Raw genomic sequence first — 24830 nt, 5'->3', positions numbered from 1 at the left:
GATTCATGGAGGATAAATCTATCAAAGGATACTTTCCATGGTGAGTAAACAAAAAACCCATATTCAGGGGCAGCAAACCTCTCAAACCCTGTGTTAGAAGCCAACATGAAGGCTTCTATGTCCTGTGTGCTGGCCCGCTAGGGCAACTGGTTGACCACTCTGAAATAACAAGATCCAACTCCATCAACAAGATTTTCAGGGCATACGCTTTCAAGAGTCCAAAGCTCCATCAGATTTGGTAGGTTCTAATGGGAGTAGGTAGGCCTTGAATCTTGCTGTTCCACTGCAGACCAACACAGCTACCCACTTGAAACTATCTTCTGTGAAATTGGTTGCTGGCCTGGATTGACCACAGATCTCTTCCAGGGTGGCCCTTATGATTAGATACTGCCACCTTCTTAGGTAGTATAGCCTAGCTTGTGTTAATCTCCAACAGTACAGTGTTAGCTGAGCTTTCAAAATAACCCCATCTCTTCTATTACACATTGTAGCTATACTTGATTCAGAGCAGCCACAGTTCTGACAATCTATACTGAACACACATTCAGTATCTGTCCCTCTGGTTGGATGAAGTTCAAACTCCACTGAGGCTTCTAAGTTTTAAGGGGCAGAAAACGTTGCAAGGTTTTATCTGATCTCAAAAGCCATGTGATACAGAGATATGTGGCAAGTACTACAGTAGGTGCTAGTTTAGAATATTACCATCATCAGTTTGGTTTACCCAGCGGCGCTCCCTTCTGTTGTTCACTGGTAACATTGACTCCTACCATTCACCTCGTGCATTAGCATTCTCGTTCCCCACTCCTGCGTCCAGGGAGATTACAGCCATTAGGCAGAGTGCTTCATCTAACTGAATCAATGCACATCAAAGCTTGTCTTAAATGCACTGATTCACAGATGAGGATAAAACATTCAAGTTTAATAGGTCCCTCACAACGGCGGGGGACAGGAGGCAAGCATAGTGCAGTTTGCACTGCCTCTTAGCAGCAGAGAGAAAGCTTTCAAAACCTCACAACTGATTCTAGTATGTAATTCTGTTCTGACACCTGAGAGGAGGAAAAACCGCTTTCTTTTAAAGAAAGCTAGTATGAGGTGTCCTTCACTCTTGGGATAAGTGGGACACTTAGCTTTAGCAAGTGCAGCTTCTTGCATATTTATAAGGCATTCAAATATAACAGATGTTTTCTTAACTGTTCTATTAATCTCAGGAAAATCAGAAATATCACTAGCAAAGCCACATTCTGAGAGTGTGGTGATTCCCTAGTATGCAGATATTGATTTTGTAGTTGAAGTTTGCCTTACAGCACAAAGATGTAATAATCAGTATCGTGATTACAGCAGTGGCAATACCTAAGGGATACATACAGCTATGAACAAGGGATCCTTCATTTATTTACTGCCTATTGCTAACTACTATGGAGGCATGCTGAAAATCACCAGATGCTCAACTGCAAAATCCACAGCAAATCACTTAAGTACTCTTGCCTCAGGAAGAAAGCGTAATGGGTATATGACACCAGTTTTTTGGTGCTTGCACACTTTAGTTGAAAATGACTGACTGATGGGGATACTGTAGCTTTTGTTCCCTCATCTGTTGAATCATGATGCTTACAGAGCAAAGCCAGTTAAGACACAAGTTAGAAGAAAGCTGGACTGAGGTCTAGCTGTCTAAGCAAGAAAAATAGGAAGGTCAGCTCTTATATTTCTGCTTTTTTATGGAAATGACAGCAGTGATGGTCGAGTTTGAGCTAACATGTTATCTGTTGCTGACATACCAATATGAATGTAGCAGTGGGTGCCAGAATTACTAAGAGTATCTCAGCGACTCTTATTTTGTGAGAGGTCACTTGCCTGACCAACCAATGATGTGGAAGGCCTTGGTACCAGGTTGTGCCTAGCAAACGTAACTTGGTGACCCAACAATAGGACTCCCTTACACCTTGGTGGGTTCCACTTGAAAAGAGATTGCCAATCAGCAACACCACAAGCTAGAAAGTAGGGGGAAATGAGGCATGACCTCAGCAGCCACTGTTCCTGCGCATAAATGCATGGCCATGAATGGCATATTGCATCTCAATGAAGTTCAATGAGCCTACAGTGACCACACAAGGGCCTAGTGCTTTGAAACCACATTTGGCATAGAAAGGGATGAGGAAGTCCTCACACATCAATGTAGCTCGTCGAACATATGGTAGGCAGCATAGGTACTGTAGGTAGCGCCACATCAAGATGAAGCCTTTGCCTTGTTGGCGGAAGGTGCGATGCACTGCCAAAACATGGATGTGGACTGTGGAGCCATGGGGCTTGTGAAGAGTGAGAGCATCCTGCCAAGGGGGGGAGGAGACATGGAGAAAGTCATCATCACACTTGCTCTAGAACTTATAATGGCAAATAGCAACCACATATCCTGTATTAGGTCTGACCTATCAATAAGCAAGTTTATTGGTTCCACCAGAACTAATCTCATACTACATCTGATTTAGTCTAATGTGATGAGGCTCAGAGCGGGGAGGAATGATGCTAATACAAAGAAATAAGGATATGGCCCTTCCTCTTGTCCCAAACTGTATAAAAATGAACCTGAAAACAAGGAAAAGAACTCGCCTTCTATTAAACCAGACAATCCCTGTCCAAGAACTGTTCCAGTACAAGACTTGCAGGCTGTAGCTTTTTCATAGATCACATTTTTTTTTCAATGTGATTGTGAATATGCAGCCTGTTTATATAGGTACAATATATGTAAGTGCAAAAATGTAATGTCTGAATGAGGCAGTTATGGATTGTAGGATAGGATTTGTGCATCACCAATTTCTTTGGTATAATCTCTTACACAACCACTGCATTGCAATGGGCTGAATTCTATGCAGCACCAGTACATGAGGCTGCCGTAAGCAGATCCCCCACCCTTCCTCCTGCAGCTGCCCATGAGCCTTGAAAAGGTGAATCTGTGAATGAAAAACCACACAATATAGGCAGACGAAGTGAAGAGAGGATGTGCTAAATCATTCCATCCATCTGCAGGGGCATCTCCCAATCCTTAGCATTGCCTTTATGAGGCCCACAGGTGACTGTTAGTGGAAGAGGAGGTAGGGGAAAAAAGGTGCTTCCACCAGCCTCTTCAGACATCAGTCTGCTCCCCGAGGTTTTGTCCTGGAAAATAACTTAAAAAACCATCTGTTGCCTTAGAAAAATCTGAACAAAATGTTTAAATTCTGCAAATAAATATGGTTTCTAGAAAAAAGCGTGCACGTTCTGCAAATATACAGAGGTTGTAGAAGCCAAGTTGCTCCATGAAAAAATCCACACAAATGTTACTTCAACACCTTTTAACAGGACTATTTCAACTATCCCAAAAATATGCAACCTTTTGAGTTCATCAGAACTCTTCTTCAGAATTCTTCATTAAGAATTAAATTATGGAGAACTCAAAAGCTCCTGTTAAAAATGCAACACGTGAGTTCTGTTCTCAGCAAATTTATACAGGTCTATGATTATACTTTATTTACCAAGTAACAATATTTACTACTGTTTTTTGTATGTATGTAGATTTCCATAACCATTTCCCCCAAAAGCTCATGATGGGCAACAAATGTTTCAATACTTAATCAAGGCTCAGAACAAAAGATCCTGCATGGAAAGTTTTATTTTTCTAGATTAAAAAAGTAGTTCCTTTTCATTGTTTTCCCATGCATCTCCTTGCAGAAACAAACATCCAGAATCTTTACCAGCTAGGTGATGGAATTTTAATAATATGATACAGGAGGCTGCAAGAAACACTGAAGGTTTATAGATCCAGAGGAGTTAGCCGTGTTAGTCTGTAGTAGCAAAATCAAAAAGAGTCCAGTAGCACTTTTAAGACTAACCAATTTTATTATAGCATAAGCTTTCGAGAATCAAGTTCTCTTCGTCAGATGCCTGATCAAAACTGGGCAGATACAGAAGAGGAGGGGGAAAGAGAGGGAAGGAGGGGAGCATAAATCACAAGAAGGCAGAATGCAATTAGCATAGAGGCAATCAAAACATTCCTTTGCTTGGAAATGTAAACATTTCCTTTTGGTGTGCAGTCAGTTTGTAGCAGTGAAGGTATCCAATTCCTATGTAGTATAAGCCTTCGGTAACCACAGCTCTCCCTGCCAGTTGCATCTGACAAAGAGAACTGTGGTCCCCGAAAGCTCACACCAGGCGTCACTGGGCTCCCCCAGATCACGCCTCTGTAAAGAGAATCTGTTACCTGTGGTAATGTGATAACCATTCATAGTCTCTATTCAGTCCCCGCGGTACCTGTGCTGGCCGATTCCAGCTTCCACCCTAAACATACCACGCGGTCTATTGTCTACAGCCAAGCCTTACGTTACAACCGTATCTGCTCCAATGCTCTCGACCGAGACTCACACTTAAGAGATTTACAACAAGCATTTTTGGGACTACAGTACCCACCAAATGAAGTGAAGAAACAAATTAACAGGGCCAGACTAGTACCCAGAAACAGTCTGCTCCAGGACAAACCTAAAGGAACTAACAACAGAACACCACTGGTTGTCACCTATAGCTCCCAGCTCAAACCCATCCAACGTATCATCAGTGAGCTACAACCCATCCTGGAAAATGATACCTCTCTCTCAGAAGCCCTGGGTGGAAGACCTTTCCTTGCCTACAGACAGCCCCCCAATCTTAAACGACTTCTCACTTACAATCATGAATCGGCCAGCAGAGTCACCAGCACAGGGACCAGGCCCTGCAACAGACCCAGATGCCAGCTCTGCCCCTATATCTACCCAGGGAATACAATTACAGGACCCAATGGCATCAACTACACTGTCTCTGGCTCTTACAGCTGCTCATCCTCCAATCTGATATATGCCCTCATGTGCCAACAATGCCCCTCTGCTCTTTACATTGGACAAACCAGCCAACCTCTATGCAAAAGAATAAATGGACACAAATCTGACATTAGAAATGGAAACGTCCAAAAACCAGTGGGAGAACATTTCAATCTACCAGGACATTCCACCAAAGACTTAAAGGTCGCTGTGGTTCAACAGAAACCTTTCAAAAACAAAATCCAACGGGAGGCTGCTGAATTGGAATTCATATGCAAATTTGACTCTGTCAAGCGGGGACTGAATAGAGACTATGAATGGTTATCACATTACCACAGGTAACAGATTCTCTTTACAGAGGCGTGATCTGGGGGAGCCCAGTGACGCCTGGTGTGAGCTTTCGGGGACCACAGTTCTCTTTGTCAGATGCAACTGGCAGGGAGAGCTGTGGTTACCGAAGGCTTATACTACATAGGAATTGGATACCTTCACTGCTACAAACTGACTGCACACCAAAAGGAAATATTTACATTTCCAAGCAAAGGAATGTTTTGATTGCCTCTATGCTAATTGCATTCTGCCTTCTTGTGATTTATGCTCCCCTCCTTCCCTCTCTTTCCCCCTCCTCTTCTGTATCTGCCCAGTTTTGATCAGGCATCTGACGAAGAGAACTTGATTCTCGAAAGCTTATGCTATAATAAAATTGGTTAGTCTTAAAGGTGCTACTGGACTCTTTTTGAAGGTTTATAGGGGGCAATTTATCATAAATATATGGAAAGTAGGACATCACTGTTTTTAAGGTTTGTTTATGCACCATGTGTATTGGTGTTGTGTGCATTTATACTAGATTTAGTTATCTTGACAATTACTACATGACCAAAAAAAACCCACACATTTAAAAGGATGTTTCTTACCTGGCTGAGTCTTTCCTGATCCCAGAGAGAACCAATAATGAAAGCAACTAGTCGCCCTTCTTCAAACCAGCCAAGTGACAGCTCTGGACACAGGTTCAGGAAGTGGCGAATCTCATCCAGGTGGAGAGGGCAGTCTCCCGATACAGAAATAAATGCTGTTGACAATAGAGGAATGTTTGTGTTGTGCTCTTGACTTCAGTTAAGTTACAGCTTCACTGGTGCTGGAAAGGCACAGTACCTGCCCTAAGTTCTAAAGATAACACAAATGGAATGAGGTGAGAGGAAATGAACTCCTGCCTCTAATGGATTACAGTTTTTCTGGGATTCCAGTCTGCTTTTATTTCCGGAGGTTAGGTGGGGAAAAAAGCTACTGATCCCTACCTGCAGCTCCTGTGAGAAAATCTCCAGGCAACTTCTTTTTGTTACACCAGATTTGGTTTTTGCTGAACAAATTAAGCAAGGGTCAACCAAAGAAATATTATTCAGGCAAAGCAGAAATGCAGCTAACTCTCATCTATCCAAAGCAAGTAGACAAAGGCAAACATTTCAGGTACTTTGAGTAGACAGCTGTCTAAATCTCAGGCTGCTTAGCTTTGAAATGCTTGGGAAAATATATTGCACACGTACAAAAGAGTCCACAAAACTGGGACCGCTACAACTTTACTTCTTGAAAAGATACCAGAGAAACTTCTGTTTCACTCTTTGGGATCAAAATTAATCAAACTCTAAAGAGCCTCTATTTGAAACACTAATTCCCTCAATTTCCCTCTGAGGGACTGCTGGGCTAAGAACTAGTGTGCAAGGGATTAAAAACAAATCATTAGCAGCGTTGTCTTTTATTTTGTTGAACAATTGCTTTTTCGTGCCATGTTACCTGCTGCCTTTTAAACAGGGAGGGGAGAGAATTTTTAAAAGCTCCTTGTAATGCAGCATACTACAAAACATATAGGATGATTCTGAAGCTATCATGTGCTGCCTATATTTAATTTTTATGCTGCTACACCATATTCTTCACCACTCGTAGTAGGGCTCAGTGCATAACAGGACTTCTTTTACATTTATTTCCCTTATTTTTTGAATAAATACCACTTTCATAATTTTCAGATTTGGCTGCAAATCTCAAATTTGTGACAAACATCAGTTTTGTTATCTGAATACAAGTGAAAATACTATAACCACCAAGTTCAGATTCTGATACTGACAAGATGGAAAACCTGAATTTACAGTTTCCAGATATTCAATGTGTAATGCTACTCTTTGGGTAACATACATAATATTTCAGACCAATCTGTGTTGTTGTGCCTCGCTCTGCCCCCATATGCCTCTCAGTCTCCACTCAACCCGAGAGTAAGGCTCTCATTTCTCCCTAGCTGTACATACTCACTGTTGCTTCCGAGAGCACTCTCACCTTTCATTACAGGTTTTGCAAACTCAACCTTTACTCCTCCACCAATCTCATACTGATCACCATGTCCTCTCAAGACAGTAGGTCAAACTAAGCTCTCTCAGGAAACTTCACTTGTACATGTTCTTTGGACAGGCAGCAATTTGCAATATAGCACCACATAGCACTTTTGCTAAGAGATGACTCTACCTCGTGGTTTTTCATTTTTACTTTTCCCTCATATTCCAACTTTCGTAAGACAGTAAAATCCAGCACTTATGATTCTGAAATAAAGCAGGGCCTTTACATCCAGGACAGTTCATATGGAAACAGTTAGGTCATGGGCTTTGTCTGTGGTAGGTCCAGTCCTTTGAAAGGGTGTGCCAAAGTGAGTAGAAAGGGCACCTTCACTTGCTGCTTTTAAAAAGGCACACAACACAGTTCTATTTCAGAGGTCATTTGGTGGACGGCAAGCTGTTCTGGCTGCATTTTTAACTTATTGGACCCTTTCATGTTTTTGTGTCCTTGCAGCTTGTTCATGCTCTGTTAGCTTCGTTGAGTTTAAGGAAATATGGCAGGGTGTAAATATTTTAAATAAATAAAGCTGGGAATCAGGTCAGAAAGTTGTCTTACCTTCTCTCTCTATTTCAAATACACTAACAGCATCTTCAGGTGTAAGGCACCGAAACTCGCTGGCAGGAAGAGTGTGTCGGCGCTGGCGTCCAGGAGAGTTCCGCAGAGGTCTGAAGTGAATAGGTTTGCGGAACGGCAGGGTGCTGATCACAGACATCCTGTTTACTTCTGTGCCTTCTGTAAATATTTCGTCTCCTTTGGGAATCAGCACGTCGCTACTGCTATCAATTGCCTTCAGCACAAACAACCAGCAGTTGAAAATACCTGCATGGCACATATCTAATTAGGTTTGTTTGCATCCCTCTATATATACACTCACACATGCCTGATATAGCTTCTAGCCTCTTAGCTGTTGTCATCACCACCACCCCCATGAAAATGAAGGTCCGCAAGGTCAAAGAGGTGAGTCAGCGCTATTGTTTGGCTCACAAAAACAGAACACCCGGCAGCTGTGCATAGCAGCAGTAATGACAGAAAAGACAGGGTTGGTACATAGACGTGCGCTTTGAAGGAATGATTAGTCTGAGGTCACTAAAAAGCTGGATTGGATGAGTCAAAAGCACTCTGACAACCTAATCCTGACAGGTACAGATTGTTTCCTGCTAGGTGCTGGGGCCCCTCATATTTCGGTGGCAAAAGCAGCAGCTCAGTGTTAGGAAGAATATGCTGGGTCTCCACACAGAATCAGGCTCTTAATGCTGTCAAAATCAATTTCCTGCCTTCTAGAAGGCTGGCCTGTAATTGCATGTTAACAAGCCAAACCAAAGAAAATAAGGACACGTGTTATTTTCCACTGAGAGGGGCAAAGAAGAAACCAATAGAGGAATCAAAAGTTAAATGGCAGAGCAATCCTGAAGGCAATGGATGTTCTTTTTGGGGGGAAGCAGCCTTAAAGTTTCGGAAGTGTAAAACTATCAAGGTTTACCCCATAACTACTGTCCTCAAAGCTGACCATACAGGTGTGTGAATATGCTTCTGCTTTCATGTACACATGTGCATGTGCGCACACAATTATCTTCATTTTGGGTTGCTCTCTTATTGCTTGTTACAGATTACTGGGTGCAAGCACAATCAATAGGCTACAAATGAACAACAGATTAAAATGTTTTGGCCATAGAATACAGGGATACCCATTTGGTGGGATGTTTTTATCATTAATGTTGGAGCTGATTACATGTAGAGCCCTTGATTATATCACATATTATGAATTCCACATTTATGGCTCCAGCTTAGAAGGCTTTGAAAGGGAGTGACACCTTTGTTCCAGGAATTGTCTGTCAGCATTTATTAGCTTTGCCAGCTAAATGGAATCTCCAGGTTAAAAGAATATATCTTTGTGAGCCTGGGCATGCTTCCTTTTGGGATGCCTATAAACAGGATGCTGGATTAGACAGATCCTTTGGTCTAATCCAACAGAGCTCTGGTGTTCTTGTAAATTCATCTAGCTCATCTAGGATCAAACCCAGGTCGTGAGCAGAGCTTGGGCTACAGTACTGCAGCTTACCACTCTAGGCCACGGGGGACTCTTACATCTAGCTTTAAGATAGTCTAAAACAAGGATCACCAACCTTTTTAAAAATGTGAGTCACTTCTAAGTAAATGAAAACTACCTCGAGTGCATGTGTGCACTCTCTCTCTCTCACTCACATACACACACACAAATGAAGCCTAGAGTAGTATTTCCATGAAAGTACACGATAATGTTACAGCACTTTACTAAAGGAAAGGAAAAAGTAAGTAGCCACTGGAAGGCAATTTTGAAACCAATGAAGGCCTTGGAAAAGAATGTTCTAAAGTGGAAAACCAAATTTCCAATAGCAGTGATCTTGTGAGAAAGATAAGAACAATGATTACTATCAAAAAAGGCAAACCACTGACTCCCAAGAGGAAGACCCTGCAGCCTCCCATTCCTAACTGCCCCTTTTAAATTGCAAGTCCCTCCCTCCCCATTTCACATATTCAAGCAACTGAGCCCCACAACCTCTGCTGGACCTGGTTGAACTCATCCCTCACTGCTACTTGAGGAAATGTTCTCCAGTCCCATTCTCTTTCAGTCGTATCTTGGCCACTCTCAACATGGAAAAGATCGAATCGCTACACTGATTCCAACTCCCTTTGCAAAGAGAGTCACATCTGGTCTATTGACTGAGCCTTCTGGATATTAACGAGCCTCATAAGGACATCCTCCCCTGCCCCATCTTTTTCTTCTAGGGGCTACACAAGCCCCTAGCCACTGAACTACTTGTTGGAGAACCCTGTTCTCTTTAAGCTTCAGAAACAGGGTAAGCTACCCAAGCGAAAAAGCACACTAGTGTTCACAAGTTTGCACTCACTTGTGAAGTTCTTGGGACAGAGTGGTGTTCTCTCCTTATGGGGATGTGATTTCTTTTATGAGCCGTATTGACAACAACTCGCTTTTTATCCTGGCACAGGCACACTGAGGGTTCTGCAAGTGCGCCTGCACCAGGATAAAAGGTGAGTTGTCGTCGCGGCTCAGTGTGCCATTGTGGCCGCTGTGGGGGCTTGGGAGGGCCGTGCCAGTCCTCTGAGAGGCCTGCTACTCCTTCATCCCATGTTCTCTCAGTTGGGGGTTCAAGTTACAATTCACAACTATCATTGTTTCAGAAAGAGCCACTGTTTTTGGAGACTGGAATATTAAAGTGCTGCAGTGGCAGATTCAGTGTGTGTAGTACACACTCTAAACCAGGGGTCATTTCGTAGAAAAAGAGCTGGAGGAACTCATTAGCATAACCCGTTAGCATAGCCCATTAGCATATGCACGCCCCTTGCCATCACCGGAAGTGTGTCATTGGCATAACTGATTTGCATATGCCACACCCTGACATCACCTATCCTGGCTGTTTTGGACCCAATTATAGCCATTCAGGCCAAAATTGGGCCCAAAATGGCAAAAAGGGGCTGAAAATGGCTGGAAAGGGGCCCAAAATGGTTAGGATCGGGCCACTGCTGAGTGGGAGAGTGATCCACCACCTGTAAGAGGCCTGATCTGGGACGTTTCAGCCCCAATCCAGGCTGAAACAGGCCCAAAATGGCCGAGAGTCAGATGGGCTGGGCCACCTGACATGTGACCTCTTTGGGGAACTGCGTTCCTGCGCATTCCCCCTCGAAATGAGCCCTGCTCTAAACCCATTTCAAACTCTCACATGGAATGCTGCACAGGTTTGGATGGTGATGACAGAATTTTAGCCTTGCTATCATACACCAGATGCAGAATGAGATGCTGTGCGAAAACAAAACAAAAACTGGATCATTAATGATGACTCCTTCACAGGTGTTCACTTCACAGTCTAATTACAGGCTGGCTACTGACTAATGGTAGCTGATGAAAAAGCTATACAAAAGAAATGTGCAATTAGCAGATGTGGTACACTGGAAAATGGGGGAGTATGATTTAACCAACAAAGTGCAACCATTTGCTGTGTGTGCGAGGATTTGTGATCTCTAACCTATAGGCAACAAGGGGAGTGAGCATCTGTGCATAGTTTTCTGATACGGCTCCCCAGGGATACAGTAACTCCTAAAAACAAAGGGAACAACCAGGATGCAACATACGTGCATATGCTCCATGTGCTACTTCTTAGTGTGCTGTTTCTCAGTGTGCTTTGCTGAGTGAAAGGGGAACTGAGGGACAGATCAGGTGAAGGAGATTAACCCATTGATAATTACAAGTCTCTGAGCTTAGCACTTAGACGTGACAAGTGATATGTACATGGACATCTCAACTGCATCCCTCCTAACCAGATTTCTAGGGACAAGTTCCTGATGGCTATTTCCTATATTAATGTGTACATAGTCATGCATTAACATGAGAAGCAAAATGACAGTAGTCAGGAAACGGCAGCAGTGATTTGACTTAAGGTTTGAATCTTCCTCGAGGCTATGTACAATCTTAGTGCACAGACTAAGCTATTAGCTACTTTGAGCTGTGAACTGAGTCTGGGGCATCAGAGCTTGTCTATTTCTGGTAAAAGATGATAGGCTTGGGGTCAGCAATATGAAGATCATACAGTGGTAGATGTACATGTGCACAGGCTAAACCATTTCACAAATCTGGATATGTATTTCAAAAAGATCTGACCATGCAGGATCTTCCCCACTTTCTTCTCCACTTTGGAGTCCTTTCCTATCCCAGAGTCAAGGTACTCAAATGTACTATAGTTTTGTTGGTTGGAAGGCTGCAGTGGAGAGAGCAAAGGGAACATGCTCACCCTTTTTGCCTCTTGCGTGGGTATAGCTCCTCTCCCCGAAGAAAGAATGTATTCACCCTATTCCTCCTCCCCACTACAGCTTCCTGACCTGCGTAACTATTACTGCACACTACTTATGGGGTCAGAAAGGGCTCTGGGGGGCAGGGAAGGTCCATAATTCTTGTACCTATGCAACACAGGATCCACCCAATAGAAGTGAGTAAAAAATCCTTAAGCAGCCTAGAGATCTATGGAAGGATCAACTGATCATTATCCTCAGGACAGGGCTGTAGTAACATTTGATTTATATACCGCCCTTCAGGACAACTTAACACCCACTCAGAGTGGTTTACAAAGTATGTTATTATTATCCCCACAACAATCACCCTGTGAGGTGGGTGGGGCTGAGAGAGCTCCTAGAAGCTGTGACTGACCCAAGGTCACCCAGTTGGCTTCAAGTGGAGGAGTGGGGAATCAAATCCGGTTCTCCAAATTAGAGTCCTGCCTCCAGATTAGAGTCCTGCAAAAATGAAGAAAAGAACAGAACTTGGTATTTGATGTAGTATTCCTTGTTCACACATTTGTAGGAAACAGGATTACAAAATAATGGAAAAGACATGATCCATTAATATATTGTCATCTAGGGATAACTCAGTTTTCAGGGGACTAAATAAGATTATGCTCTTTTGACAGAGAAAGGAAATGATTGCATAGTTTGAGAAACCTTTGTCCAAGGCACAATTAGAAAGAACAGATCATCCCAGACTATAACATCTCCTGTATCATTCCCACAGTAATACCATATAAATAACCTTAACATTCATGGCATAGAACATTGTGTGTATCTCCAAAGACAGAGGGGTAAAAATCTACATGTAGAAACAGAGAATTGGCTCTAGCAAGCACTAACAAAATTTAGACTAATTTTAATTTAATTGCACCCATCTATTTGCATTGGGGCTACTAATTTAGGTCTTCTGGAAGGGTGGCCATGTTTTCTGATTGCAAGACACAATCTGAGCTCTGGGAATTCTTTCCCGTTTCCTTTGCCCTAAGACTAAAAGCTTTAATAATGAATATACTGATGCATGTCATTAACATTGATTTAAAATATGGATTTTCACTGAAATATACTTTGTGAAATATTTTCCATGCCAATTACATTGCTGTAAAAACAAAATAAATCATATAAATCTTTGGTATCCAAAAATGTGTTTTGGTGTTGTTTTAGGACAATAGACTGTCAACAATTCAGACACTTTTCTACAGCATTCATTAAGAATCTTTTTGAATAATTTGTTTCAAGACTATTATTTAAATATCAGTCCACTGAAAGATCAATTAAATGTTGACTGGCACTTCAATCCCAAACACTTGAATTCAGACGTAAGTTCCACTGAGTACAGCAAGACTTAATACAGATGTGCACACTTAAGTTTAAGTTTCAGGTGCATAAAACTATATACAAGACTGCAGCTTCAAAAAGACTGTGGTAGAGATCACGTCCAGTTATATTCATATACTGTATTTACCTTGAAAGTTGACCCCCTCCCCAAAGTTACACAAAAACTTTTTATTACTGAACATGCATGTATACGGAGGTAAGACAACCCCCTTTTTCTTGACAGCACTCCTGTTTACTTTTTGGGTAAACAGAGTAACTCTTGTATGTGTGATTAGTTTTGTTATTCAAGATATGAATATTGTGTTAAAATATACAAACAAAAGTGATGGTAGGAGCATAACGTCCATATTTGCCATGTGTGCAAGTCATAGAAGTGGGAGGCACCTTGGTCTAGAATTAATCTATTTTTTAACAAGATGTGATACTTTATCACAGTATGTGTGTATTCAAAAAGCACAGTAGTAACACACAATATATAAAGCATCTAAAATCACTTTCTTAATGTGACTTTTCCCAGCTCCACAGGTCAGCATCATAACAATGTGTAAAAATGCAGGCTCTTACCAATAAATGAAGTTTCCTTTCGGTATTCTGACAGTTGCCCTCTCTGGTACTGTGGACTTTGTAGAGGTACTTCCAGAAAGAAAACAGACTGCAGTGAGTTTTGCGGCTTTTGTTCTGCAGGGGCTTAAGGAACTCCCCCTTATATATTTGTTATTTATAAAGCACGTGATGGTACTCTTAAGACGTTTCTAAACCCACAGGAGACACAGCAAGATGTAAAAAGGCTTCAAGGTGACTTGGCAACAAAAGGATCCTAGCAGGCTTTACTTTCTTGGCATGATTTTCTGTGGAGGGATAAGGTGTTTTAGCTGATTGCTAGATTCAAAGCCACGGGCAAATAGGCAAAGCTGCCAAATGAAAACAAGCAAAATGCATGTACACACCCCACACATTTATTTTCTATATATGTAAAATCTAAAACTAAAGCTTTCTTGAGAGTGAATGTGGTTCAGTTAACACTACTGTAAATCCAGCTATTCTCTACTGGATTTGCTTTTTGGCTTGCTGCATTTCGTAACTGAATTCTGCACAACGTTTTGCAACATGGTTGCAAGTGTCAGCAGTTAGCCCGGTATACTGGGAGACTGCTTGATGATCTCTAGCATAGTTAGAAATAAAGCAATAATTTATTTCTGTTTCTATGGGAGAATTTCAGCATAGCAAAAGTGAAGATATACATTCTTTGTAACTGGATTACATTTCCCAATGCAAAGGAGGGGCAAGGGGCACAGAATTTAATTTCCCCCCCCAGTCTCCTGGGGTTGGGAAAGGCCATGGGAACAGGCTCAATCACCAAAACCCCATTCAGGGTAGCAGTTTTAAGCTTTTTTTTAAAAAAAATGGTTTTTTAACCTAGCTGAGATTGTATTATTCCAGTATTCATGTGGAATCCACGGGTTGCACACCATGCTTGTCCCCACCGTAAGAGCAATTGTTGTCAATTCCTCCCATTACAGACCCCCCCTCCCCACACACACACACACTGTCCCTAGTTCTGCTCTTGGATGTTCCCTGAACCCTAAGGACACTGGGAGCACAGTGGGAAATTTCAGTTCCACAAGCAAAATAGAGCTTGCAGATTATTAGCTATAGCCCTGTATCTATGTAGACTCCATGTTTTGCTCGTGTCCCAAAGAACGGCTGTCCGTGCTGCGGGTTATCTATTCAACTCCTGATGCAAAGCACTTTGATTTACAGCGAACCAGCTGCTTCCAAGGTAACAAAATCAAATGTAGAGGTGTTCTGGCAGAGTATCAACCTGTTTTCTTACAGAAGTTTCTAGAGGTATTCAGTGAAGCTTCACACTTCCCCAAATGAATTTCCAGAGTAACTTTGAAGCATAAAATGCCAGAGGAACATGGTATTTTATATGTTTTATTTACAGATATACAGTTGATTGTTACAGGAGTACACACTACCAAGGCTCAAACTACAAGACTACCAACCAGAAGCTTCTGAATTTTTGTTAGCTAAACCCAAAATTATTTGCTCCTTGGTCAAATTTAATCTTCAAAAACTGGTCTTTTGCAGTTCTCTGTGACTTGGACAGAATGCATTTAGCTCCCATCCCAGGAAAAAAGTCCTTAATCTAGAATCCTGGGGTACTTACTAGTTGATTTCTATCTAGAGTTACTGCAGTCTAAGTGTATTGATCTCTTGTGTGCTTAGACTGACGTAACTCTGCACAGGATTGATAGTAAGTTATACTGACTGTTGTAAATAATCAAGCCACATCAAGCCAACTGAGAATGCCTCCAAAATAAAAACAGTATGTCTGTAACAATATATTATGTGGTCCACTAACCCCACTTGTACTGATATATTCAAAGGATGTAGGCCTTGTATGGAAACCTCCTGTTCCTTTGATTATATGAAACTGTTTTGAGAAATAGTAAGGTGCTTTGAGCAGCCATCTGAACTTTATCAGTTGTGCGAGGCTCAGTTATTGTAGTTTCACTTTAGGTTTTGTATCACACATTTGCAGATAGACCTATAGACCAATGAGATCTATACAATCTGGCATTTTCTGTATTCAAAAAAAGGAAACTGGATTGTCAAAGAGTGCCACCTATTGGGGAAAATGAATTGTTTAAAAAGGAATTTTAAGGAAAGGAATTGGGGGGAGAAAGAAATTATATTTAAGCATCCCTTCCCCAAAGTTCTTTAAATAATAATGGGATCCAGGCATATAAAGAATTTTGCAAAGCTTTTAAGTGTGCACAGGATATCTACCTATCAGTAGATCACAAAACCAACTGAAACAAGGATGGTCTCCGTCAAGAACTTGCTAATGCCTACATGTTAACAGGCTGTAAAAGTACTATCCCTTCAATGGTCACATACAGTAATCTTGCTGGAAGATGTTTCTGAAACAGCCCACCTTCTCAATGATATTGGACAAGATGGGTATTAGATGCAAAAAGATTTGTATGCCAGGTGCTGAAACCATTGATCATAGCAGGCTACAATTATTTACCAAGGTCAAGAGAGATCTGCAGATGCTATCACAAAATAGCTCAAATGTTTACGGATGCTGTTCCATCTGAACATCTTTGTCCAAAAGAAAGAGACCCATGTATTAGTTGCCAGGACAAAGTTAACTCCTGTGTCCACCACCTGTCTGGAACTAATGATATGTAGGTGGAAAAAAAGAAAAGTAATACAACAAGATGCCCATTTCAAAAATGATTTGAAGTGTACTATTGCTATGGCAGCAACAACATCAACTGTTCCAGTCCTGTTTATTAAGAATATACTTCTATCTGCAGATGATAATCTGATATCAATTTATTCTGCAAAACCTCATACCTTCACATATTATTCTTTGCACATCATATTTGTTTGTCTATTTGTATCTATATACTGCATTTAGCAGTTGGTTTCGCATCTTGTACCTGTTTTAAGGGGTATGTCTATGAGTCTCTCTATACAAGATCCCTTACACGGGGATGCTCAAGTGAAAAGAAACACAAAGTTAGTCAGGAAGCTGAGTTTGGTGTAAGCAGTCGGCCCGACCTCCACCATCTGCAATAGCCATTTAACATGGCTACCTGTAATATAAAATCACAAGACCCCTGGATTAAAATGGCAGTTTGGATTGCAGCCAGGGGAATTCCAGCTAACAGTTGCTGAGTCCTGCCCAGGAGACCCAGGTATGAATGGAATGCTGCATGTAAATGCAGAGAGACCAGCGGTAATTAATTTTGCAGTCTCCTCAGCCCTGAAAAGGAATCCAGCACAATAAAGGTCTTGCAGAGTCACCCCACTTAACACATTCCTTTCCCTCCTTCCGTGATGAGAGCTCATGTCCATGATTGTCGAGAAAATCAACTAACATTCATAAGTATTTATAATTCATTCCTGGGAAGGTACATTCCCCAACTAAATTCATCAACTCAGCTCCGGTGGACTTCATTAACAGACTGCCCCTTTGTGCAGTGCCAGGACAAATTCTGCATTCTCTTTCACACGCCCTGGCAGCTACCAATCAAGGTAACCAAAGCTTTTGTTACTACCAAGAACTGACCGTTAGAGTCTTTGTTCCAACAGCTAGGTAGGATCTCCTACCTCAGGGCACATTTTACCCTATAAGAGTAGTGCCTTTGCCCCATTCAAATTGTGCACACTTATTGGATCCAAAGTTCTGCTCCCTAGAGGTTACCCTAAGCCTCTTGCTCTCCTGGCTGAGAACACTGGCATTTGAAGCTGCCCTCTTCCCCCCGTGGACTGGACTACTCTTCAGGATAAGTAGATATACTTTGCCTTCCCTCACTCTATTCCAACTTCTGATTAGCTTCCTAGGACTCTGTGTGCGTGTAACCATTTAATTAATTGCTCCTGTGTGCACGTTTCTCCTCTTCAATAAATATTGCTCTTTGAAATTTAAGCACCACCCTCATTTGCTATTTTGGAAGGGACCCTGTAGACATTAATGAAAAAGATCCCGTTGTTACCACCTCTCTCATAGCCATCTTCCTTGCTGCTAATTCCCCCACTCTCTATTACTCACAAGGAGACCAATTCAGGTAACATCAGAAGGAGGGGGTGAGCAGAGATTAAGACAGAGGGGATTTTTCTTTTTATTGATAAGTGGTTTGGTAACATGATTTTTGTAGATTGGTCTTGGTACTGTAATAAAAATGATGACAGAGGGGATGTTTTGGAAGGCTGTGTCAATCTCCCCCCTCTACAGAGCCAACAAAGATCGCCCCTCAGGGGGTTTGTTTATTTCCTCTTTGCCTCCCCTCCCCCGAAGCCTCTGTCAGTTTCACCTCCCCACTAATTTTTCCTCTGCTTCCCTCATGAATCCCTGTCGATCTCCGGAATGACATAGATCAAGGATATTTGAAATGGATCAAAAGCAAGGATGACAGAGAGGCACAACGAAAGGTTCTTGTAAACAGTGAGAAAGATCCTCGGACATCGCCCCTGTTTTGTCTGTCGGTGCTATGCCAGGGAGACACTCTCTGCCCGCCCCTCCTGCCTGCCTCCCTCCTTCCGAACTCGGCTTCCAAGCTATCATTGCACATCACTTCACTTGAGCATCCTCGGGTAATTCATCTCGTTTAGAGGGGCTCTATGTCTCTTACTTATGACCATAATTTTAAAAAGTACTAATCTAATTTCAACATTCTATGCATCAAATTACAGGAAATGGACACCAAATATGTAGTAAACTTGAAATAGCTCTGTTCAGAGTGGTCCTGTAGACTGAAGACATATTTTCATCCTAATTGTTTCTAGAACCCTTATAGCAATTCACTATAGCAAGGCTAGAGCTTTATTGCTATCACATGCTTAGTGGCACAACTCCTTACCTTCATGTTGCTGAACAGGATGTCTAAATATATTACTTTCAGAGCAGTGACAGTTTTCTTGAAAGCATGCTAACGTGGAGTTTTTAAATTTGTTTACTGTGGTTAGGCCTCTAATGTAATAAGGAGTGGAGCTGGATGGATGAATGTAGCCCACTGTGATTGGATGGTAGCTCTACCCTAGGGGGCAGAGTAAACAGCAATTTTAGACAGTTCTGAAAGAAAGTGCTCAATCTGGCTAAGTCAGGAAAAGTGCGTGAAAGCCTGAATGGGATCTCATTCTGAGAAACTCAGTGAATTTGTGAGGATTTCTGAGAAATTCTGTCTACGTCAGGCAAACTGTGTGTGCACCTGGGTCAGGATGATCTTGACAGGCTGGAAAACTGGGCTAAAACAAATAAAATGAATTTCAACAGAGATAAATGTAAAGTTCTGTATTTAGGTAGGAAAAATCAAATGCATAATTATAAGATGGAGGAGACTTGTCTTGGTAGAAATATGTGCAAAAAAGATCTAGGGGTCATAGTAGATCATACATTGAATATGAGTCAGCAGTGTGATGTGGTAGCTAAAAAGGCAAATGTGATTTTGGGATACATCAACAGAAGTATAGTTTCCAGATAATGGGAAGTGATGGTATCACTCTACTCTGCTCTGGTTAGACCTTACCTAGAGCATTATGTTCAGTTTTTGGCACCACAATTTAAGAAGGATATAGATAAGCTGGAATGAGGCAGGGACTGGATAGTTGAAGCAGAATTGACTGAAACTGAATCTCATGAAGACAGAGGTCCTGTATTTGGGCCATGGGTTGTTGGGTTCAGGGATCCAACTCCTGACCCTCAATGGGGTACCGCTTGTACCTGTTTCGACAGTCAGGAGTCTGGGGTTGATTCTGGATGCCTCCTTATCTATGGAGGTCCAGGACACAGCAGTTGCGAGATCTGCCTTTTTCTACCTGTGGCAGCTTGCCCCCTACCTTTCAACTCATGACCTGAAGACAGTGATCCAAGCAACAGTCACCTCCAGGCTAGACTATTGTAACTCGCTTTACGCTGGGCTTTCCATGGGTCTGGTCCGGAAATTACAATAGGTCCAGAATGTGGCTGCACATATCCTCATGGATACTCCATATAGGATGCACACAAAACTGGTTTTACAGCAGCTGCACTGGCTCCCCATGGAGTTCCGGATCAGATTCAAAGTTTGCATTTTAACCTATAAAGCCCTGAGCAGACTGGGACCAGCATATCTGCAGGACTGCCTCTCCCCGTATGTGCCCCAGAGGATGCTTTGATCAGCTGATAAACAGTTGCTGGTGGTCCCTCTTCCCAGGGAGGCTCACCTGGCATCAACCACAGCCAGGGGCTTCTCTATCCTGGCATCAGTCAAGTGGAACTCTCTGTCTGCTGAGACCCAAGCCCAACATGATTTATCTTCTTTTCGAAGGGCCTCCAAGACAGAGATGTTCCACCAGGCATATGGCTGAGGCTGGGGCAGGGATGAGCCCTCTGGCCGGTCTCCTGTTGGGGGTGGTGGTAGTATAACCCCCCCCTTGGTTCATTTAGTTCATCTGGCTACCTTCCTCCAACCCATGGGGTGTGTTGGTTGGGGTTAAGAAAGTATAGCTGCTTTTTAGGGTGATGTTTTATTGAACTGAACTGTCTGTAATTTATGATTTTATTGTTGGTTTTAAATGTTGTTGTTATCCGCCCTGAGTCCATTTGTGGGGAGTGCAGAATAGAAGTTAAATCAATCACTCAATCAATTAACATGTCCAGAGAAGGGCAATGAAGATGGTGAGGAGTCTGGAGTCCAGAAGGAGTTCAGTATGTTTCGCCTGGAGAGGAAATGATTGAGAGGTGATATGATAACCATCTTCAAGTACTTGAAGGGCTGTCATTAGAGGCGGGCACAAACCAAAATATGAACCAAAGTTCATCACGAACCGGCAGTTCGTCGAAGCCCATTTCTGACGAACCGCCACAAACTTTAGGCCAGTTTGTTTGGTCCATTTTTCAGTTCGTCACCGCAGACAGCCTTGCACTGATAGCCTTGCACTGATCAATTCGTTTCCTAGGCAACAGGGGGAGCAGCTTTCTGCAGACCTTCTGCTGCCCCAGAAGTGACGTTTTCATGAACCAAATGAACCAGTTTGCAAACCGGGTCAAGTTCGTGGTTCATGAAATGTGACGAACCACGAAACAGGCGGTTCAGATTTTTCTTGGTTCATGCCCGTCTCTAGCTGTCATATAGAGGATGGCACAGAGTTGTTTTCCATTGCCCCAGTTCAGACCAGAGCCAACGGGTTAAAATTAAATTTAAAAAGCAATAAATCAAAAGGGCAGTATATAAATTGAACGTTGTTGATATTATTATTGTTATTATTAAGAGTTTTCAGCTAAACATTAGGAAGCATTTCCTGACAGTCCCTCAGTGGAACAGGCTTCCTCGGGAGGTGGTGGGCTCTCCTTTGGAGGTTTTTAAACAGAGGCTAGATAGTCATTTGACAACAATGCTAATTCTGTGAACCTAGACAGATCATGAGAGGGAGGGCAGGAAGGATTACATCAGTGCTTAGTTCTCGTGTCCCATTCTTATGTGGCCAGGGTAATGCTGATCGCCACTTTGGGAACAGGAAGCAATTTTCCCCAGGCCAGTTTGGCTAGCAATCCTGACAGTTTTTGCCATCTTCTGGGCATGGAGCAGGGGTTACTGGTGGTGTGGAGAGAGGGGAGGTAGTTGTGAACTTCCTGCACTGTGCAGGGGGTTGGACTAGATGATCCTGAAGGTTCCTTCTAACCTTATGCTTCTATGAAATAATCATTAGGTCAAAATACTTGCATTGTCAATTGAAAAGAACATCCACAAGATGGAGCAAGAGTATTTCCTAAGTGGAAATTTAGGGACACTGGACAATTTTGCTGTATTTGAGCTCTCTCTCTTAAAACATGCAATTTCCTTGAGCTTCAAATCTATGGGTTTTACCAGTTTGACAGTTTAGAACAAAATTTTAAAACTTATTGGAAGTCATATTAGCTTATGAAATACCCATAAGGGAATAAGACTCTTGTTCTGCTCTAAAGGCAGACAGACGTGTTGGTGAAGTTTTAAATGATGGTTCAAAACAATTTCAGACAGTTAATTCTCATATTTCACTGAATTCATAGTAGTTTCTTATCACAGAGATCTTGTCAATGATAAAAATGCAAGAAGCAGATGAAAAAGAGAGTGGAATCTTACCAAAATAGTTTCACATAAACGTTGAACAGGATGGGAGGAAGGAGAAAATTACTTTATACCAAGCCACACCAATATTTTTAGTATTGACAGATAACAGCTTTGCTAAGTTTGAGGGCAAAAATCTGTTACTGAAAAACCTTTGACTGGAGCAGGTGATTCAGTGTGTGCCTATGTATGCACACTTCTGTAGATGGTGTACATATCCATATAAGCTGGTGGAAGAGAGGTGTAAATACACAGACACACATATCGGCTGGACGAAGCTGTGTGTCCTGTTTAAATTCACAAGGGACTATAAACATAGGGAATGTCATAGATCATGAAAGGCTGGGATCACCAAGGCCAGATCAAACATTTTGCCACACCAAATAGTAGGAGAGTTGTGCCCCCTCCTTTGTGCATACTACTGCTGCCCACACCTCAAAGGACCAACAAGGAGCTAGGTGGCAGCAGGACAACACACACCTGCTCCAGTGTGCTCCCACCAGTTTCAGGCAGTCATCTCCTCCCTCATGGTACGCCCTACTGATTTGCAATGAACCAGCTCTCAGTAACAGCAAAAAGAGGTAGCAAGTTATCCAGGGTCTGAAAGTCAGAAGCCAGCAAAGGAGCTGGCTACCAACAATGGTCCACTAACAACTGAGGCCTTGCGGGGCCTATCTCCTCAGATGAACAAAGCACTATTTTCACTAATTTTTTTAAAAAATCTGCATCTCAGAACAAGGTGGCTACTTCCTTATGGCTGGCCGTAATAAAAAGGTATTACTGTTGCTTTTATTGTTAGACCAACATGGCTACCAGTGACCTTGCATTAGGATTTGGATTGCAGAAATCTGCAGATAAACAGGAATCTGAAAAAGAGCGTAAATATTTAAATATGGCACATTAACTGATGCAGAAATTACATAGTAGGAGCATGCTTACAGTAACAAACAATGTTCTCTATACACAGTAGTATAGTCACAAAAAAGAATGCGCATGTAGGGGCAGCTGTTGATTTTACCCACTTGCATGTTGGTACCTGCAGGAGGGTCTACTCAGACAAGTCTTTGGCACTACGTTCCACACAGCTACATCAAAAAGCCATTAACAAGAAGGTCTTCAGCTGAGACAGTATATATTATCTTTTGAGGGTATGGATTGTTTGCGAAGGTTGCAATAAATCTTGAGCATACACTATAGATCTCGACTCTAAGAATTTTCTGAGCTAGGAGTATCCTAGCAACAAGAAACTCAACATTTTTTCCCCAGAGACAAGACTACAATGGACAAGAGACTGCAATGTAGGGCACATAGGTTGTCTTCCTAACTCAAAGGGAGTCACTAGGGACCTATTAAGAAAGTCATGCCTCCTCCCTTTTCTACTATCCAATCTATCTGTAATATTATGTTGAGTGCAAAAGTTTTAAATTTTAAGCCTAACTCTCATGGACACCCAAATCTCTCATAAGCTTTCTTTATTAAAATACTTTAAAACAGCCTATTGCATAAGTAGTACATTGCATACTTATTAATTAGCTAGTTTGAATAAGTTAATAGCAAGTTTCAGTCAAATGACCGTATTGCACCATTTTTTAACCAACAAAAATATCTCACTATGCACAACTTCCTATAATATTCCTACCTGTTCAACCCTTTAAATGTCTGACTTTTATTTCAACATCTGATGCATACTTCAGGACCGGCAATGGCTTCCTACTAGATAGGGCAAGCAAACTCCAGCATCTCTCTTAACTTCTAAGTTATGGGCACAACCATATGACTGCCATGAACCTTGAAATTAGGAACAATCAGTGGCAAACCTACATTTTTGGGACCCTGAAGCTTGAACTGTTATGGAGGCCCCTTCTCAACCAGCAGCAATAGGGCAACAGCTGTGGGTTCAGATGCTGCAAGCCCCTGAGAAAATTTTGAAATTTGACCAATTACAGGGACATTTTGAGTCCATATGAAACGGGTATTAGAACATATTCTGTTAATATTAAGTACTTCAACCCATTGGCTTATGATTCTGGCACTAAAATAGCCTTATTTTAATAACAAACACTTTAAAAAAACTCCATCAATTTCAGTGATTTTTAAAAAAAAGTTACTTCAGGGCCCCTCCAAGATTAGGGGCCCTGAAGCTTAAACTTCATTAGTTTCATAGTAGCTCAGCCCCTGAGAACAATCCATGGTCAGCAAAACTACCTGGGCACCAAAACTGTCCCAGGTTCACCCTGTTCCCTCCCCATATTTCCAGGAGCCAGGAGTCCTTCTTCAGCACAAAAGATTGAGGGCCCCTCAAGAAGTGAATACCTTCTCGTTTCAACGGGCCTCTTTCATGCTGCCTTTGATTTTCTTCAGCCATTCCGTTTTGCTCTTCCTTTTTTCCTCTCCCTCCTCCATTCCATAGATTTCACCACCTGTCTTTCCTCCTCGCGTTTCCTTTTTTTCTCCTTCTACCGTTTCCCCCTCTACTAGTCTTGTTTCATCCTCCCCACACCACATGAGTTCGAGACCAGCTCTCCTAGTCCTCCCCCTTTAAAAGCTACTTACCGGGGGGCGGGGGGAATACCCCCTTACAAAAAGCGCAGCTGGGCACCACTGAACTGAGCCTTCTCCTCTTCTCTATCCTAGTCCCGTTTTCTCCTTCGGGTTGGCGACCCACCCCTCTTCCGCAGCCCCTGCTTCTCTCAACCGCTCCTTCCATTTTTCCCTCCTCAGCCCCTCGGCCTTTCTATCCGGGACCCGCTCCTCGTTCCCCACCGGGCCGTTCCCCTCACGGCGGCCGCCCGCCCAATACGCCCCGCCCCCCTGGCGCGCTCGGCTCTCGCTCCGCCCCCTCCCCCGCGGAGGCCGCTAT

General features: G+C 42.4%; 1 protein-coding gene across 1 annotated transcript; it reads right to left on the bottom strand.

Annotated features, from left to right (window-relative positions):
- Window positions 1-9: 9 nt before the first annotated feature.
- On the bottom strand, window positions 10-24720 carry AANAT (aralkylamine N-acetyltransferase). The gene is made up of 6 exons (XM_054977344.1): window positions 24524-24720; window positions 13929-14212; window positions 12394-12479; window positions 7752-8015; window positions 5735-5889; window positions 10-2324 (listed from the first exon to the last, which is right to left on the bottom strand). The coding sequence occupies exons 4-6, from the start codon at window positions 7906-7908 to the stop codon at window positions 2019-2021; spliced, it is 618 nt and encodes a 205-aa protein (XP_054833319.1). The 5' UTR covers window positions 7909-8015; window positions 12394-12479; window positions 13929-14212; window positions 24524-24720; the 3' UTR covers window positions 10-2018.
- Window positions 24721-24830: the final 110 nt, after the last annotated feature.

This window comes from Eublepharis macularius, chromosome 4 (assembly GCF_028583425.1).
Source record: "Eublepharis macularius isolate TG4126 chromosome 4, MPM_Emac_v1.0, whole genome shotgun sequence".
Lineage (NCBI taxonomy): Eukaryota > Metazoa > Chordata > Lepidosauria > Squamata > Eublepharidae > Eublepharis > Eublepharis macularius.
Note: the sequence above shows the minus strand (reverse complement) of the source record. Positions and strands in the feature narration are given on the sequence as shown.